We start from the raw sequence: 19,218 nt of genomic DNA, 5'->3' as shown, positions 1-19,218 counted from the left end.
TTCTTCATTTTGCTGGAAAAATGACACTACAAAGGGAATTTGCTTTGTATTTTCTATAGGAAACTGATTTCTAGTGAGTGAGTTATATATTTTTTAACTTTATAATATTATTGAAGAGAGACAGCTGGAGAGCCACAGAATTTTGCTCAAAGAGCCACATGCGGCTCCCGAGCCATAGGTTCCCTATCCCTGGTTTAGGGTGACACGGTGGCACAGTGTGCAGCACTATTGCCTCACAAGAAGGCGGCTGGTTTGCTGGGTCAGTTGGCATTTCTGTGTAGAGTTTGCATGTTCTCTCAGTGTTGGCGTGGGTTTCCTTCGGGTGCTCCGGTTTCTCGCACAGTCCAAAGACATTCACTGTTGGTGAATTGAATAAACTAAATTGTCCATAGTGTATGTGTGTGAATGAGTGTGTACGGGTGTTTCCCAGTACTGGGTTGCAGCTGGAAGGGCATCCGCTGTGTAAAACATGCTGGATAGGTTGACGGTTCATTCCGCTGTGGAGACCCAGGATAAATGAAGGGACTGAGCTGAAAAGAAAATGATTGAATGAGTGAAACTTTAATGTTTAGTCAGTTTGATTGATGTAAGTTCAGATGAAGCTCATTTGATTCAGCTAAACAGTTGAAGGCAGTGATATTTCATTACAGTGCATGCACTCATACTCGGATTTCACAAACTCAACTTGTGTGACTATATAACATTTACTGTATTAAACGTGTTCTGTCTGGTTGTAATGTACTTACTGTTCCTTATGGTAATGTCATTTATGGCCGCTTTAATGTAATCCTTGACTATCGTGAATGAGATCTAGCCTTAAGCGAGTTTGGATGCGTGGATTAAAATGATATACGCTTCAAACAGACTCAACGCGTCTCTCACGGCTGGCAGTCTTACAGGAGAATCACAGACGTCTTTTTCATCTGAAGCTGGAAAGTATTTGACCTTTTTTTTTTTGGAAACTGCTGCGTAAGCGATAATGTCGATGGAAAACAGAGTCGCAGATCATTAAACACACATCAAAAGAAAACAAACATGCTGCTGTTGTAGGGTTTGGGGCTTTTTATTTATTCATTTTGGATACACATATTTTTTTCCTTAAATAATCTGTTGTCTCATCAAAAAGAAGACCATTACCTTTGGGAATTATACAAAAATATAAAGAGAATTACGAGTGCTGTATGCCAAATATACAACAGGAAAGTATTTTACACAAACACAAGTCGTTGTGTTCGGAAATCAAACTAAAACAAAAATCCATCTGATAGCAGAGAGCGTTTGTACACCAAACAAATGTGATCATAAAACGGTGTGGAACAAATAATAATAATAATCAAACACAACATTTCTCCCCTCAGATCTGCTTCAACACATTACTAAAGTTCCTCTGTCATCAACGTATCTAATATCCATCATGGGTGAGTGATTCATCAGCACTGTCTACTTGTTAATTCATCTCTTATCAACCCCTCATGATTGTCTTTGCTGGTGTCACTGTCATGGAATAATACAGCACTTGCTTACTGTTTAACACTAGGGCTGTAATGGATCACGGTTGATCACTACCCACAGTTCGGAACACACTTGTCCCTCGGATTAATACATTTTTTTACTTGTAGATTAATCCTAAATGTGTAACGATCGCATGGAGATCACATCTCACATCATTCAGATCACATGTATGAAAACATTTAGGCTTTCCTGTAAAACATAATGATGACGGAAGAAGTTGTGGTAGGTTATTCGGACTGAGGTGGGTTTCTTAGGTTATTAAAGGTGTTTTCTGTCACTGCTTGTTTAGCCTGCATTAATGCATTCAGTGTAAGCTGCCCGATTAATCATTAAAAGATCAGGATTTCAACACCCACGCAACATAAATTAGAAATGATGGTGATTTGGATATGTTTATTAAACCTTCAATTTGCTGCTTTCAAATCTGTTTGAAAAACGCGAAAATTAAGAACGAGATTCAGTATTTAGTTTATAAACAGTCAGATAACACTGAAGTACTGTTAGAACAGTTTATAGTTCAGATAAAACCACTGCTGTTTATGGTAAAGATTAAAATCACTGTTATATACATTTAACTTGACGCTCAAAACTGAAAGTTGTAGGCAGCAATTATTTTTAGGGTATCTGCAGGGTCTTAAAAAGTCTTAAATCTCAAAAACTAAATTTGCGGCCTTAAAATGACTGAAATATTGTGTTGCAACCCTGGATGAGTCTAGAATTTCATTCATAAACGTCTTGAAAATGTCTTAAAGTCTTGCTGAAACCTGCAGAAACCCTGTACTTTATTTAACCTATAGGTGGCGACAATTAGCCGTAAACAGTATGCCACTGAATAATTCCTCAAAAATGATCCATCTATCAATGAAACATGAAGTTTTATGAGGGAATGACGGAATCATTTATTGACAATGAGACTAAAAATAAATACGGGTTGTACAAATTATAATGTGAGATTTCTACATTTAGCATTATCAGCGTTTTCAGTAGTAGTAACAGTGAATTTTTCACAGAACTGGGGTGCGTTTCCGAAAACTATGGTTAGCCAAGTAGGGTCGCAAGTTGCGTTATTACAAACATAGTTGTTGATTTGGCGTTTCCCAAATCCGTCGTTCCAGCGAACATTCGCAAACTGCGTCGCAAACTTGTACACTTGTAACTACACCTCTGGAGCTGCAGTTAGAAGCATAGTTCCTGCTGTGTTCTATTCCCAGTTATCCCCCCTATCCCTTATTCCTTTCAAACATTCCAACATTTAAACTTGGAATGATTAAAGAAAAAAAGCATTAAAGTCCTCACTCTTAGGTGTAATTTGCTTTCAAAGTATTTTTTACAGTTCAGTTTTAGCGATCTTCATATTGACAGTTGTGCTCCCTTTGTAGTGCACTTTGAAAACATTTATGCCATTTTGAACACAGCCGTGGCTCAGGTTATTTAAAAGCAGAATTTACGTTATGTCTCCAAAGCTTGTGTATCTGTACTGTATATTACATAGGGCTGTTAGTTAGAACATTTCTGCAGTGGTTTGCATGTGTCACATTGTAAAAGTAGACTTTTAAAAAAGAAACAATATCCTACTTAATAATAAACTAATAATAATAATTATTATGAAGTAGGATTTTTTTTATTTTCTTAATAAATTGCCTACTGTAAATTACAACCATTAGCTTAACGATTTATATGCTTTATATCTGAGATTATAATAAATGTTACTAAATGGTTTTATGTTTTAGAACAGAATATGGAAGATTCTCAATAATATTTGTAAAGGAAACATTGGCCATATATGTGCCGCTTACATTTATTTCAATTAATGTGGAAAACCAGTGCTTTGTTTTAATAAAATGTGTTTATTAAAGCTAATATTGGATTTTTTGAAATACTTGTGCGTGTAAAACAATATAAATTGCACAAAAACAATTATGACTGCATTACGGATGTTTTACGTTATAACTACGTGGTTCAAACAACGGATCTGCGAAAGAGCAACTACTGTATTGGGAAACACTCGTCACTACATCGTTCTTTTCCCAAATGATGCATCGTACTACGATAGTTCAGTCGTGAGTTACGTCGTTGTTTGGTAAACGATCCTGAATAATTTACAATTAATTTTTATTTAGCAGATTATTTCTTCTTCTTCTTCTCTTTTTTTTTAAGTAAAATTACTGCTTCTAAAATATTTTCTTGCAGTACTGTTTTTGTAATAATCCGAAAAATGCTCCGATCCATGACTAAGGACCTATAATGTGATCCGAACTGTGAGATTTGTGCTTGGTTACACCGCTATAACTGAACTAAACCTTTTTTTTGTTTGTTCTGCCAGGAAATCCTATGAAAACTCAAACACACCCACATACTATGGAAACATCCATTGTCATTGTTTTTTAAATGACACTAGGATCCTTATGACGCAAAATCAGAACAAAAATAAATGAGGTAAGAGTTTTAAATTTACAACAGCCATTTCAGAATTCCAAATGTATTCTAAACACTTGACAAACATGAAGTACAGCTCCATACTACTTTCCATACCACTCAACACATCTCCAAAACTGTGTTTTCTCTCAGTGCTCCGCATGACAGGAGCTCAGTTTGGTAATCTAGATGAAAGTCATTACCTTCGAAACCAGACTTTATCAAAGCGTACAATCTAAAAGTCCACCAGAAAAGCATTCAGGCTTTAGATGATAACAGTGGCTGAGATAAAAACCGGTGAATCCTCTCATCGAACACATGCTCAGTCCAGATACTTCAAATCCAACGTTCCACATACGCTCTCGTTTCCCGTCTTTCTGTGAGTGCAGCTCTTATTTAAGCCACTCAATTATTAACACATTGGGGTGTCTTCTAAAAATCTTGTGCAAGAAATTATTCCACATTTTTCTGAGGTCCAGACAGAAAGGGAGGAAATACTTTAGGTTGTTTCCCTTTCAATGAATTTGACAGAATCTTTGGTCCAACCTTTCAAGAGCTCCAACACGTTAATTAGCTCTCAACACATTTACAGCCCATGATCAAGAAAACAAAAACAATAAGTGCAACTTTTAGTCTTTTTGCAGCTAGTCTGCGTATCGTGTACATTTGAATGCGAATAGCTCCACATATGATGTTCTTATAGTCTTAATCTTATTTTAGTCATGTGTGATGAACTCTTTTTGGAAGAACCAGAAATACTGAATAACACAACATTAATGAAGGCCCGCATGGATTCGGTGGGATAATTCTGCATTTTTTGAGGGAATTCTGGGAATTCTTCCCAGCAGGCACACAACATCATAAGATGTTTATATTAGGTTCGATTTAGGTCATGACGTCAGGTGACCAAAATTTAATGTCTAGTCAGCATCTAAGGACAATGTTATTTTGACGTCCAATAACAATGTCAAATTATGTTGGTATTTGGTTGATTTTAGGTTGTGTCCACACATCGTCAAGGTGGAACATGATTAGACGTTGATAGTTGATTGGACATTGACGTCGGCCTGACGTTGGCTTCTGATGACTTGGGTTCTGACTGATTTTCATTTCCAAACAAAATCCAACAGTTGGGGTACAACATCAATATGACGTCATGTGGACATCCTGTGCCTGCAGGGTTAAAATCTTTCAATCTTATTTTCAATTCCTTTATGTTTTTACAAATGTCATGTGATGTAATGAATAATCTAGTTTATTATTGTAATAAATTAAAGAAGTAAATGAGAGTCTAAAGGCCAGATTGACCAAATCTGTGCAAAAGCGCAATTCTGAAACCAAAACAGTGCCAATGGAAGTGAAAGATTTCTGCAGAGGATTTACAGACAATGAGCAAATTATAGAACAAAGACCAAATATGTCAACTACTGAATAAGCTCTGCACAAATGAACATAGTGGCAAATATGCAGAGCTGATGCTCATACAGTAAGGTGTGGGTGATCTATGACCAGACACTATTACATATATTTATAATAGAGCAGGGGTAAGGGTGGCTGTAGAAATAAGTGAGGGGGCTAAGAAAATAATCAATATTCATAATGTTTAATTTGGTCTGAAATATGTACTGCTATTCAGTTAAAGCATCTATGGTACACGTACTGAACAAAACTATAGTTTTATTTAATTTAGACCTATTTATTTATTTATTTACTCTCCAATGATTATGAAGATTCATAAAATAGACAACAACAAAAAACACTAAAATGCAAAGGTGAAAGACTTCAGAACTGGACAACACCCATATACTCAGCTCAGAAAGCGACTGCATTTATATGTTCTAGACCTGGGCTGTGCAATTTAGGGAAAATATCGAATTGATTTATTATTTTTTTACAGATATTGCTATTTCGATTTGATTTGCGATTTCATTTTGTAGTCAATCTACAGCTCAATATTCTGTAGAATCTGTAGCTTCTTACTGCTAAAATGCAGTGAGGGTTAGTTAAAATAAGGAACTGAAAGGACACTCACCTACTTAAACATTTATTCAAATTAGTTTTGAAATATTCAGAAATGAATCACTCATTTTTTCTCTAGAGCAAACCGTAAACACAAATAAAATGACCTTACCTATCTGTAAACAAGTTAAGCTACAATATGTCCCTAATTTGAGTTAATTATAAAAACAAACAAAAAAATCATTATAAAAATACAGAACACTCAGCAAACTAACATGACTGACTCTGGAATTGAACTTTGCTGTTGCTTGCTACTAGATTGAGTGTCACTGACAATACTTTCAGTTGACTTTGTAGCCAGACACTCCTCATATAGCCGCCTGTGGTGCTTTTTTATGTGCTGCTTGTTGTATTTCCTCATGCTGTGGCAACAATTCTTGCAAATGACCTGTTTTAGTTCTGTGTCTGTGATGTTGAACCCAAAATCTTCCCATATTACTGATGTCCTGTTTTTCTTTGATATTAATTTGTCTATTAATGCTTCTGAAGCAGCAAATGTCCTCATCCCGCACTCGTCTGCGCTTTCCTGTTTGTTTGTTTTTATTGTGGGCGTTCCGCATAGTTCGGTTGCGCAATTCTGATTGGGCAGAACGAAAGTGTGCTCACTAAATTGGCTAATAAGACTATCACACACAGACGGCAGTCATGCATTTGCTCTTGGGTGGGGGAAATTAATTAATACATATATATTTCATATCGCAGCCTCTTGCTATTAGCTAATCACAATGTTTCAAATCGCAATCGCAATTCGATTAATCGCACAGCCCCAATCTAGACTATAAGATGTAGATTTTGACAGTTCAGACGTAAGCAGAACAGATTGCACGCCATCTGAAGGAACTAAGATTGCACTGGTATTACTTGACTCACCCTAGTTGTTTGTGCCAAGTCGTCTATTAATTCCTAAAGCAAATGAAAATGTACATATTTGGCAAACAGTGTGTTTGAATGATGTGTTCCTCTGGCATTCCAAATACTGTATGTAGAAAAAATGATTTCTACACCACTCACTCTCTGTCACTCCACTGCCTTCTCCTGGCAAAGACAACTGCAGCCATTTCAGGTGCAACATTTAAGACTTGCTTTTTTAGGTAATGACTAATGGTGCAAAGAAGCACAAACGTTAGTAAATCCCATAGAATTGGCATCTGAAGGAAAAACAACAAAAATAGATGCGTCCATGCCTTTTCAGAGCAATTTTTTGCTGCACATGTTTAGTAAATGGAGTGAGTACTGTTTTAACGCACTGTTGGTAAATCTGGCCCAAACTCTTCAGATCATTGGTGGACATTTTACAGGTAAAGATTCCATGCGGGCCTGTGAATCAGCAAACAGAAGAAACCACTTTGCCCGAAACGTTTTTCCCTCCACCTAACTGGTATGACTGGATATTAACATTTTAAAAATTGTATATAAATACATTACTGCCACATGTAAAGACTGCATACACACAACACACACACACAGACACAAAAGTCAACCTCTTCCCTGCTATCAAGTACCATCAACACTGGAGCGAAAGAACAAAATGGCCCTCTCTGACTTAAGGTTTGCTTTTCTTTCAAGCCTCTTGCCATCCGTTTTAAATCAGGCTTTTCGTAACCGAGTCCACATACTCAATCTGTAGCTCTCTAACCAAAGGGAGTTCATTGATTTTGGGGAAGGAGAACACCTCAGAGGTCTTCTGTGTAAATGATGCATGGACTGGCGTCTTCGGTGGACTCCAGTCTGACTGTGGACACAAACCACCGCCGGCCGGCTGCGTTTCTGTTGCCGTTGTAGTTCAGCGTGGTGCGGTAAGTGTTTCGGGTGTGTTTGGGGAACACGATGGCAGTGCTCTGAAAGTGTAGAGGCCTGTGGCGGGGCTGGAAGTGAACCTCTGACTTGTAGCTGCGCCATGTGCAGTTCTGGATGGCCACTATCGTCTCACTGAAGGATGTGGCGGTTGGGACCAGGGCGCAGTAAACCTGGTCACGAAAATGTCTGTCTGAAGCATACTTGACTGCAGAGTTGAACCTAGACAATAGAAATAGAGTTCATCAGTCAAACATCATGCACCTAAAACATAAGTACTTATACCGATGACATCATTTATGTCACACGCTATGGGCCCTATCATATACCTGTCGCAATAAGGCGCAAGATGTGTTTGGCGTGATTTGTTGCTATTTTCTGACCAGCGCAACCCTAATTTTTACATTTTGCACCACATTGTTTAAATAGCAAATCAATTTGCGCCACTTTGTGGACCCTTGAGCGTACTGGTCTAAAAAAGAAGTGTGTATTAAGGTGTATTGTTGGCGCGTTGCTATTTTGAGGAACTGAAATCAACAGTGCCATTGACCAACTTAAAGCTGGTCTAAAGTCCAGCGCAGAGCGCGTTAGTTATACGTCTACGCAGGTCTAAACGCTTACACATTACTTAATACACACAGGATGTACGACAATACACAAATATCTTTACAAATGAAAAAAATTAAAGGATTAAATTTTTTTTAAAAGGATTAAAAAAGGATTACATAAATATGAAAACCACTGCCTCCATGCCTTTCTCAACTCGGGGTGCTTATTTCAGTTTATTTATGACAATTTGCACTTGTATAATGTCATTATTATTATTAGCAGTATTGTTTATTACATACATATTTATATTTGTTTTAATAAAAATAAGTTTAGATTTGTCCACCTGTCCGGTTTTGGAGACGTCTGCATCATCACACTTCGTTATTACTGTTCATTTATTCGTTTTCTGTAAATTAGAACTGAACAAAGCTTAACAAACAAAACTAAATGTGTAGGCTAATGGATGTCTTCAGCGGAGTTCACGAAAGTAAGGAATAAAGGAGTAAAGCAGCCTAAAAAGTAAAAGTAAAGTAAAGAGAAAGAAGCTGAATGGAGGAGGCTCATTCTTTATCCTCGCGATGCAGATAGTCTGTTTACGGTAACTGTTTTCTTGCTAGTGAAGGGTTCAGTTTTTCCACTTACCAAGTCCACCATGTTAATAGCATGGCACAACGCAACTGACTCTTAAAGTGAATGTGAGATGAGACTCTGATTTGTTTAATGCACGTTGTGCTCAAAACACACCAATAACTCATTAAGAGAATAAGCACAACCCTGTTAGACCATGCGCTGGGGTGCAGAGCGTATTTTTCCACCTTTAAATAGCAAAAGTGGATTTGGACATGCCCTTAATGCTTTTAGCCATGCGCTTTATAGTTTGCGCATAGATCATTAATATAGAGGTTAAGATACTGGAAAATATATCAGGATTTGCTTTAAATAAAAATAAAAAAAATATAGGATTTTAAAAAAGTTTATAAAAATGATTCGAATTTATCAATAAATTACTAGTGTGTACTGTTTCTGGGCCATTAGTCACAGAAATAAATTTGTGATTGTTTGACGTTTGTACAGACCGTTACATGTTATTTCACTGAAGCTCTTTGGATAATCTGAAATAATGCTGGAGAACATGATCATCAGCTTTGACGCCAGTTTGTTCAGTTCATGCAGCTCAAGTGCTGCTGCTATTACAGCAGAACAGACAAACTAAGATCATATTTACTTACCGCACTTAGAAATCTACATGGACTTATATGCATATTACATTGCAAGTTCATTTTCGGATTGTACAAAAGTAAAAATATATGCAACATATATATTAAAATATAGCAAAGATGGCTACTTACATATATTTTCCAACTATTAGAATGTACAAATATTTTACATATATGTTGAAATAAGGCCTATGAAATCAAATATGTTCCTACATGGCCATATATGAACACAATACATACATATAAATTCTACAGTAGCTAATATATTTGAACATGGGCAACACGGTGGCTCAGTGGTTATCACTGTCGCATCACAGCAGGAAGGTTGCTGGTTCGAGTCCCGGCCAACCAGTTGGCATTTCTGTGTGGAGTTCTCATGTTGGCGTGGGTTTCCTTCGGGTGTTCTGGTTCCCCCACAGTCCAAAGACATGCGCTATAGGTGAATTGGGTGGGCTAAATTGTCTGCAGTGTATGAGTGTGAATGAGTGTGTATGGATGTTTCCCAGTACTGGGGTGCGACTGGAAGGGCATCCACTGTGTAAAACATATGCTGGAAAAGTTAATGGTTCATTCCACTGTGGCGACCCTAGATTAATAAAGGGACTAAGCTGAAGGAAAATGAATGAATGAATATTTGAACATATATGCACATATTTGTATATCCAATGGTTGAAAAAAATATACACGAAAGTGGTCATGTGTGCAATGTTTCTAAATATGTTGCATATATGACATATTTTATATATGTGAAATCTAAATATGAACTTGCATGTTCACTCATTTATTAATTCATTTTCTTTTTGGCTTAGTCCCTTTTTTAATCTGGGGTCACCACAGCGGAATGAACCACCAATTTATTCAGCATATGTTTTACGCAGCAGATGCCCTTTCAGCTGCAACCCATCACTGGGAAACATCCATACACACTCATACACTACGGTAAATTTAGCCTACCCAATTCACCTATAGAATGCCTTAGGACTGCGGGGGAAACCGGAGCACCCAGAGGAAACCCAAGCGAACACGGGGAGAACATGCAAACTCCATACAGAAATGCCAACTGACCCAGCCGAGGCTCAAACCAGTGACCTTCTTGCTGTGAGCCGAACGTGCTACCCACTGCCTGGACTTTGTTTGTGGCTGACTTTGCATGTGTAGATGTTTTACTTCTGACTACTGATGCTAAATTTACAGAAGAGTATTTTCTTCAATTGTGTAATGTGATTTACTAAGGGCTGCATTATTCAGGTTACTGGTTTAATGCTATTATTCCCAAAATGTCATGACTTAAGCCTCACATTGTGTAATTTTGGCCATGATTTGGTCATTTGAGACAAATTTTGGAAATTGTAAGACCCCTATAATCCTAGACTAAAGTCTGTGGTCTTTGTTTCTTGGTTTGACATGTTCACCGACAGCTGATTAATGGCTGTTGTGATCAATGTTTCCTTCTGGTGAATTTCTTGTAGTATCACAAGATTTCAGACACTGTTCTACATTGTCTTCTCTAATGACAAGCCTCAAACCAAGAACCAAGAGGAGCACTGCACTTAATGATGCAATCAAGGTGACAACTTCAAACCACCTTAGGGAAAAGTCAAAACAGTTTTGTGCTTGTGTTCTTTCATTTACAGCAATACGTTACACTCCTATCTGCACTTATGACCTGTTTCTACTGTCAAAAGGCGTACCGTACCGTACCACTTTTTCGGCACCCTTTGCAAAGGGTTACAAGGGTACCAAAAGGCAGAGCTAGACGCGCAGCTTAAAGCTATTGGTTTACAGAGATACATCATTCGCTCCCGTAACAATCCAGAATGAAAACTAAAGAACGTCATGTTTTAAATACACAGCCGAGACATTACACCGTAAAAATATATACATATATATATATATATATATATATATATATATATATATATATATATATATATATATATATATATACACACACACCGGAGCTCAAACAAACCTTGTCGTTGTCTCGATGAACAGCCACAAAGCCAAGAAGAACAAAATCTGCAGTGCCCTGTTGTTTTATGAGCCCGTCTAAAAGTGCAAGCTGTTTCACTATTGTCCAGGGAGCTCGCGATCGCGTCTATATTTGAAATAACAAACTGTTTGAGCTTATGTTAATAACATGCTCGTGATCATTGAAGCGGTTTGATATCTGATCCTGTCAGAAACGAACAAACACGAGAGTGAAGCGTGAAAACACAGCAGTAAATGATGCGTCAGCAGCCTAAAATGTGAACAAACTGCCATGTTTAACTATTATCATCACCTTTTGGACTATTATGAACTCAGAATGAAGGAATTACTTTCTAACATAAGGCTACACGTGCTGCTGAAGATTAAAGTCACGTATGAGAGGTTTTCACTGACTGTGGGCTATATTTTGTGTTGTTTTGAACCTAAATAAGGACTAAATGTATGTTGTGTGTAGTTTTTTTGTAATTGGTAACATATTAGAGAATGTAAGGGGCTGTATGTGTTCATATATGTTGCATTTATTTATTTAATATAATTACAGACGTTACAGTAGGCTATTTCACACTGTCATTGATCTGCAGTTATAATCAAATTACGTTCATATAAAGGTTAGTAATAAACATTTATACAGAAGTATTCATGTGTATGAAGCCTCTGTGTTGTGAGAAGTGCTGTTCATATGATATGTGAATGACCTGTACAGCTTTACTGTAGACATTTCCTCGAGCGAGAATGACGTCGACTGAAAGTTTCTGTCACACACCATTGGTACCCTTTTAGCAGTGGAAACGCAAGTCTGTTAAAAGTGACCCGTACCGTACCGTACTGTACCAGTCAGTGGAAATGAGCCATTAAACACTTAGAACATTTGACTTTTTAGGTTTGAAAGTGATCACTTACTTGATCTCTTTTTCAGGTTTGGGGTTGACCTCGATGCTCTCTCCATAGAACACAGGGTACATGCGTGACTTTGCATCTGGACCTTGAGAGTTTAGGAGCAAGTATGGCAGCTACACACAGAGACATAAAAAACAAACAGAAATGAGCTAATCTAGCAAACAATATGGTAAATCTTAGAAAAACATTTGATTTAGGCTGATTTAGTGGTAAAATAGATAAATCAATTTATCATAAGCACATTTATTGGCATCCCTCACAAGGTGACCACTTCAAAGGGCGAAGAACCCTCATGCTGTAGTTTTAGTTGTGGTGCATTCATCATTATAGTGGCTTTTGCATTTTGTGTCGGGCGGCTGCCATTTTGGAATGAAAATTCCAATAGGAAAACAGCACGGAAAACTAACAATAGGATGAATTCAAATATTGAGTTAAATATGAGTTAAAATGAGTACATCCCCTTTGAAAAGCAACATTTTAAAACAATATCCCAATGAAAGCAGACAATTTCCAAAATGTTGGCAAGACTAAGTTTAATGCATCTGCTATCTGAAATATCTGTTACACATATAACATACAATTAAGGTTAACAAAATAGCTTAATTACAATTTTTTTTGTTTTACTCAAATTAGGGTGAAGCAAAAATGAGTATATACAACAAAAACAACATTATCTGGTAGTTTGTATGGCCTCTATGATTTTTAATGACCGCTATAAAAAACATGAATAAAAATATATATAAAAATAAATCAATTTGGAGAAAGTCGCTTTTTAAATAAAAACTTTATTAGTCTTTTTTTAGCAGACAACACTGGAAAAAATACTATGTACTCTTATAATATAATACTCCAACAAAAAGTATTGTTACTCTGCTATCAACATCCCATTTTGAAAGTCATGTTAATTTAATTTAACATGTCAGTATTAATATGTATTATGCCAGTCCGTAAACTATTAAATTAAAGTAATTCAAAGTAATTTCACCTAAAAGTGACAGTTTCAGGAAAACAGGTATGGTTAATATATTAAACATTACGTCTGTAAAATAAACTGTGCTGATAATCACCAGTGTATGATATTAAGTGTTGTATTCTCATCTTTCAGGTTGTATTTCAGCTTTAATGCGCTTTTTAAATGAATAAATAAAAAACAAAGCAGCTGCTTGCCATCGCGACAGCAATAAGATCCATTAGACGGCTGATCGCTTTCACTCCAGAATGGCGGAATCGCTGGGTGCTGCTGTTGCAATGGAACGTTCTATTGAGTGTCACCTCTTGGTCATTCTAAGCTCTTTGGTAAGGCTGGCTTGGGTCTTTTCACATAGTCTTTATCTTTAATTAAACTTACTTTTAGTTTATCTTTAAATTTAATTACTTTTAAAATTAAAAGTTTTTTAGATGTTAGTATCAGTATTATTTGTTTTTAGGATATCTATAAGCTAGTGTGCTCCAAAACACTGACAAAATTCACAATTTGAAGATATAAAACTGATATGAACATCTAAAGCCTGTAGTTGGGTCACTTCCGCCCAACGTCTTTATTCATGTCAACTCGCACTACAGTTTCTCATCACATCATAACCAATCAAATGCTCTCTAGTGTCTGACATGCCCCGCCCCCTTCAAGACGATTCTCATTTGATGCACTTGAGCTCAACCGCTCTCACTGGCAGAGCGGTGATAAAACAAAACACTATTAGCTGTTATTTAAAAAGGGGCGGAGCTACTCTATGTCCCGGTTGAGATTGTGTTTCGGTTGAGATTACGTCAAACATCAAATAAAAACGCATATTTCAAAGCACCGATACCAATTTTTTTGTAACCGTTCCGATCCCGATACCAAAATTCTGAGTATCAACCGATACAGATCCGATCCCGATACTGTGCTGTTTTTTTTTTTTAAGCATAATACAGTTTGTATAGTTAAAATAAAACTCAAATAATATATCTTCTTTAGTAAAAATAACACATCTATAGGCCTACTGTATATAACAGACGACACAATCTAGCTAAAAACATGATGCTTGCCGTAAACTAGGCTACATTATTTGAGGATTCGTTAGGACATTGATCTGTTGTGGTCCAGCTTATGTTTCCTTTTTTAATATTAAGATTTTTCTTTGAAATCTGTAATAGGCTACCACTATTGGCCCTAATCAAAACACAAACTAGTCTGTTAAATAACATATTAATATAAATAAAATTACAGTGAAATATATATTAGGCTAAATCATTTTCACTTTTTTCACTTTTATTAATTTAATCAATTACGTTGACCACATAGAGCCAGGCTTTACAAACTATTCGCAGCACTGAAAGTGTTCACCTCGGAAGAATAAACTCAGTCCGAAGGATGAGAGAACAGAAACTTTTAATATTACAGAATAATTTTACGAATCGGCGCACGTCGCATCTGCGCAACCGGATGCGTGAAGCGCTTGACCCATCACTAAGACAGTGCGCAGCCCTCCAGTATCTGCGGGCACTTTCAAAACAGCAGCACAAAGGGAAGAAATCAGTGAGTTGAGGATCTGTCCAATGTATTATTGAGCCTTTTCTAATTTTAAATTTCAGGTAGGCCTACTTTGTGTGTGAAGAGCAGGTAATAACCTGCTCTACTCCAGTGTTGCGAATGCGATCTGCTGATCTAACAGACAGCGCAACATTATTTAGAAACAGCAATGAACTCCGTGTTGCAGGTCAAAATGAACCCATTTAATGCAAAACTAAATGCATCCCTACTTCACCGTACGACCTTTAACAATTATAGTCAGTCCATTTAAATTTTGCATTAAGATGTCTTTCATAAGCATTACAAATTTCACGAGCAGAGTTTGATATTTGACATTTAGTATTTAATAAACTATATGTTATACAGTATATGTCTGCTTGCTGTATGTGGTCAGACAAATGGCAACAATGCAGCAATTTGTGTGTAGAAAGAGCAGCCTGTGCGTCCACCTGCTCCAGCCATCAAAACACACACACACACACACAGTCACATCCGCACAGCGTCCAGCACGTAGACGTTCTCACTCTCTATCTCTGACACCTCATAAAACTGAATTCCTCAGCAGTGGATCACCAAGTAAACGCTCTTCTGACGTGATGAAACGTGGGCTTTTCCTGAGCTCATGCTGATTGTTTTTAGCTCACACATTCAGTCAATCAAGGAACATTAGTCTCGCCTTCTACCAGATCACAATCTGGATTACCGCTTCAGTTCATTTAGCAAATGTAGTTCTGACTGGACCAGTTTGAAGACATCAGAGGAGTTGTGATGTCTTCGTGAGAGAATATCAAAGGAGTCTGCAGGCTAGTACTTAAAGGTGCAGTAGGTGATCTGCCTAAATGCTAACCGGTTAGCATAATATGTTTGTGAAACAGTCCCTCACTTGCCATTCAAATCCACGCCTCTTAAAATCATGAGCGCGCACATTAAAGATGACAGAGACCCACTAGATCATATCATTCACCAGTTAGAAAACTTTATAGCACTTTATAAGACTACAGTTCTGAAAGAAAACCTGTATTATATCTAGCATGTTTTCAGTTATGTAGTTAGCGAGCAAAACTTGTCATAATGTGCTTTATTTCATGCACACTGTAAAATATGCAGGGTTCCACACAATTCATTCATGTTGTCCCAACACAAATTGATTAAAGTTAACTTAACACTTTAAACAAATTTATGTGGATTGAACATAAAAAAATTCGGTCGTTCCAATGAAATCTCAAGAATTGTGTTGTTTTAGCTCATTTTGAAGTAGTTTAAACGAGAAAAAACGTTTTTTTTTTTTGAGTGCATGCTTGCTTTACAAAAAACTTACAAATAAAAACACATCTTGAGATTACAGATACATTCACAGTGCGCATCTCAATCAGTTCCCTAGCTCCTGAGTTCATGACTCAGCAGGTTGTGTACTGTACACATGTTTGGTTTTGTGAATTGTGGGGACATTACATAGGTTTATATTGTTTTTATACTGTACAAACTGTAATTTCTACTGTATTTTCCCTGTGTACAGTTTTACTTTCTGAAAAGAATCTTTTGAGATATGAAGACATCAACAATGATCTCATAATTTATCACCTTCTTATAATATCTGTGTAATACCAATGTCATTATACAGATTTGTGTCATGACTCATGATATGTCACAAAAACACAACATTTGGCCACTAGTAAGGATATTAAGGACCTTGGTATAACATAGAAACTGGAATTCATGAACAACAGATTCAATATTTTCCACATAACCATGGCCATGGTTATAAAGTTGGGTTTGTCATCTAAAGCAAAGACTTTAGAATACATAAGACATGTTACTTGTATATTTTGAAATGGTGAAAAGTCTAACTGTCAACATGGTTAATTAAGCCCTGCCTACTAGCAAAGAGCATAGAATCACCAAGAGGCGACACTCTAGTGCAATTTGGGAAACAGCCACTAGATGACGAGGCGGCCATTTTGTAATGAAAACTCCAATAGTACAACACCATATTATAAGTCTGTAAAGCAAACTATTAAAAGTGCTGACGATTGTGATAGTAAGTGTTGTATTGTCGTCTTTCAGGTTCAGCTTTAATGAGATTTTTAAATAAAAAAATAAAAAACAAAGCAGCTGCTTGCCATCGTGACAGCAATAAGATCCAATGGACAGCTGACTGCTTTCACTCCAAAATGGTGGAATCCGGGGCTGTTGCTGGGCGCTGCTGTTGCAATGGAACATTCTATTAGGTGTCGCCTCTTGGTCATTCTAAGCTCTTTGCTACTAGTACAGGAGCCAATCAGTGATCGCTATATGGCGAATTAAGCCCACCTTCTAGTACAGGAGCCAATCATCGATCGCTATAGACTGACGATACTCTGGGAAATCGGCTTGGACCAGACGTGAGTTTCTGCAGATTTTGTGTGATTTGGACGTTTAAAAATGAAACTAATGGGACAGTTGTTGTCTAATTTTATTGGTGTTTGTGAATATGAAATGTAAACATAAGCTTGGCAAGCAGTTTTGGAGAATTTGATGTTTCCCCATTCAAACAGAATGCCCGAGCATACTGCCCGAGAGGCGTTTCAAAGATGGCCGCCGAGTGAAATGACTTGCCTTAAAGGGACTTTGTCTAAAGGTTGCTGGTTCAAGTCCCGGCAAGGACTGTAGATGGAAGGAGTGAATAACAAGCACTCCCTTTAGCCTTAAATACCACGGTAAGTTCCATGGGTTGCTGTGTTCACAGGTGTGAGTTGCTTTAATTCTATGTTTTGTGAAGCACATTATAGACAAATACTTTGATTGTTTCATGTAACAGCATCATTTGAACCATTAATCTGTTAGATTGTTCTGTATCTGTCTAACCATGTCCATTTATGGTTAAATGTAAATAAGACACAACTGTGCTGATTGGTCGATATGTTATATGACACAAGGTGGTCGTTTTGCTAGTGATGCTGAATTTTGCTGAAGTGCAGCAGGACAAAGGCACTACCTGAACCCATCTGACGAAAGAGGAAAGTTAAATTAGTAAGGAGATATTTAAATGCTATTGATACTGCGGTGGCGCAGTGGGTAGCGCTGTTGCCTCACAGCAAGAAGGTCGCTGATTCGAGTCCTCGCTGAGTCAGTTGTCATTTCTGTGGAGTTTGCATGTTCTCCCCGTGTTGGCGTGGGTTTCCTCCAGGTGCTCTGGTTTCCCCCACAAGTCCAAAGGCATGCGCTGTTGGTGAATTGAGTACTCTAAATTGTCTGTAGTGTATGTCCTGGTCCTCCAGGTTGGGGGTTGAGCGTTTGGCTAACGACCCACCTCGTAAAAATTATATGTTACGAAACACCAACATGGTGCTGCTTAATATCAACTTTGATATAAACGGCCCTGAGAGTAAGTAAATATATAGTAAGTAATATATAAGCTGGAAAATGTTGAAGTTTAGTCTATTAGCCATTTTAAGTTATCTGTAATTAAACATTGAAGTTAATTCAATGAAGAGACCACATTTGGTCAACTCAATTAATTGAGTTGTGAATTTCCTATTACTCAAACACACTCAATTGAGTAGTCTCAACTTTTTAGGGTTTACAGTGAAGTTGATTGAGATACACTGCTGAATGAGACACATCCACAGTGTGATGAAGCCTTTTAAAATGGTGTGAGACGGATACTATATTAATTCACTATAAAATTTATATTTAGCATTTTTAGCAGATATGCAATAGTAAATAAGGATCAATTTTCCAGAATCGCAGCATTTGAGCACAATCCCAAATGTGGTATTGATTTTATAGAGGTCAAGAAGTCAAAATTAGGTTAACAGGACATTTAGGCACCAACTAGGCACCTACTTGTGGTTTTAGTGTGTATTTTTTTAACACAAAAAAAGTCCCAACACAAAAACGCACCCAATAAAATACTGTTCAATTATCTTTCAAAAATCTTCACTTTAACATCACAATCACATGTCTCTATATTTTCTTTTACCACAATAACACATCAGTCTTTATCTTTGAATAGAAATAAGGCCTTTGCTTAGTTCTTTCAGTTATAATCTATGTATTATATTGTAATGCACTACATTTTAAAATCTATGTTTTAAAATAGACAGGTGAACTGGCTCAGTTTAAGCAAGGAAAAGAACACATAATAAGCATCAAAATTAGAGAAAAAAATCCCTGTTCTGCCATACCTGTAAACCCTCTTATTTTTGCCGGGATTCTCCCGTATTTTATCATTCTATCCTGTTATCATCCCATTTAAGTGTTTACCTGTATTTCTTATCTTTCTATAAAAAGTGAAAGTAGCGTCTGGGTATAATTGTGGTATAATTGCAA

General features: G+C 37.0%; 1 protein-coding gene across 1 annotated transcript in view; it reads right to left on the bottom strand.

Annotated features, from left to right (window-relative positions):
- Nucleotides 1-1,044: 1,044 nt before the first annotated feature.
- The window catches only part of rflna (refilin A), a 31,157-nt gene continuing 12,983 nt past the window's right edge, over nucleotides 1,045-19,218 (bottom strand). The window contains exons 3-4 of the mRNA XM_056463315.1: nucleotides 12,399-12,508; nucleotides 1,045-7,962 (exon numbers count right to left, since the gene is read on the bottom strand). Coding sequence (XP_056319290.1) covers nucleotides 7,620-7,962; nucleotides 12,399-12,508 — 453 coding nt within the window. The 3' untranslated portion in view covers nucleotides 1,045-7,619. The remainder of the gene's footprint in view (nucleotides 7,963-12,398; nucleotides 12,509-19,218) is intronic.

Source organism: Danio aesculapii, chromosome 8 (genome assembly GCF_903798145.1).
Source record: "Danio aesculapii chromosome 8, fDanAes4.1, whole genome shotgun sequence".
NCBI classification, from domain to species: Eukaryota; Metazoa; Chordata; class Actinopteri; order Cypriniformes; family Danionidae; genus Danio; species Danio aesculapii.
This window is presented reverse-complemented; position numbering and strand designations above follow the sequence as displayed.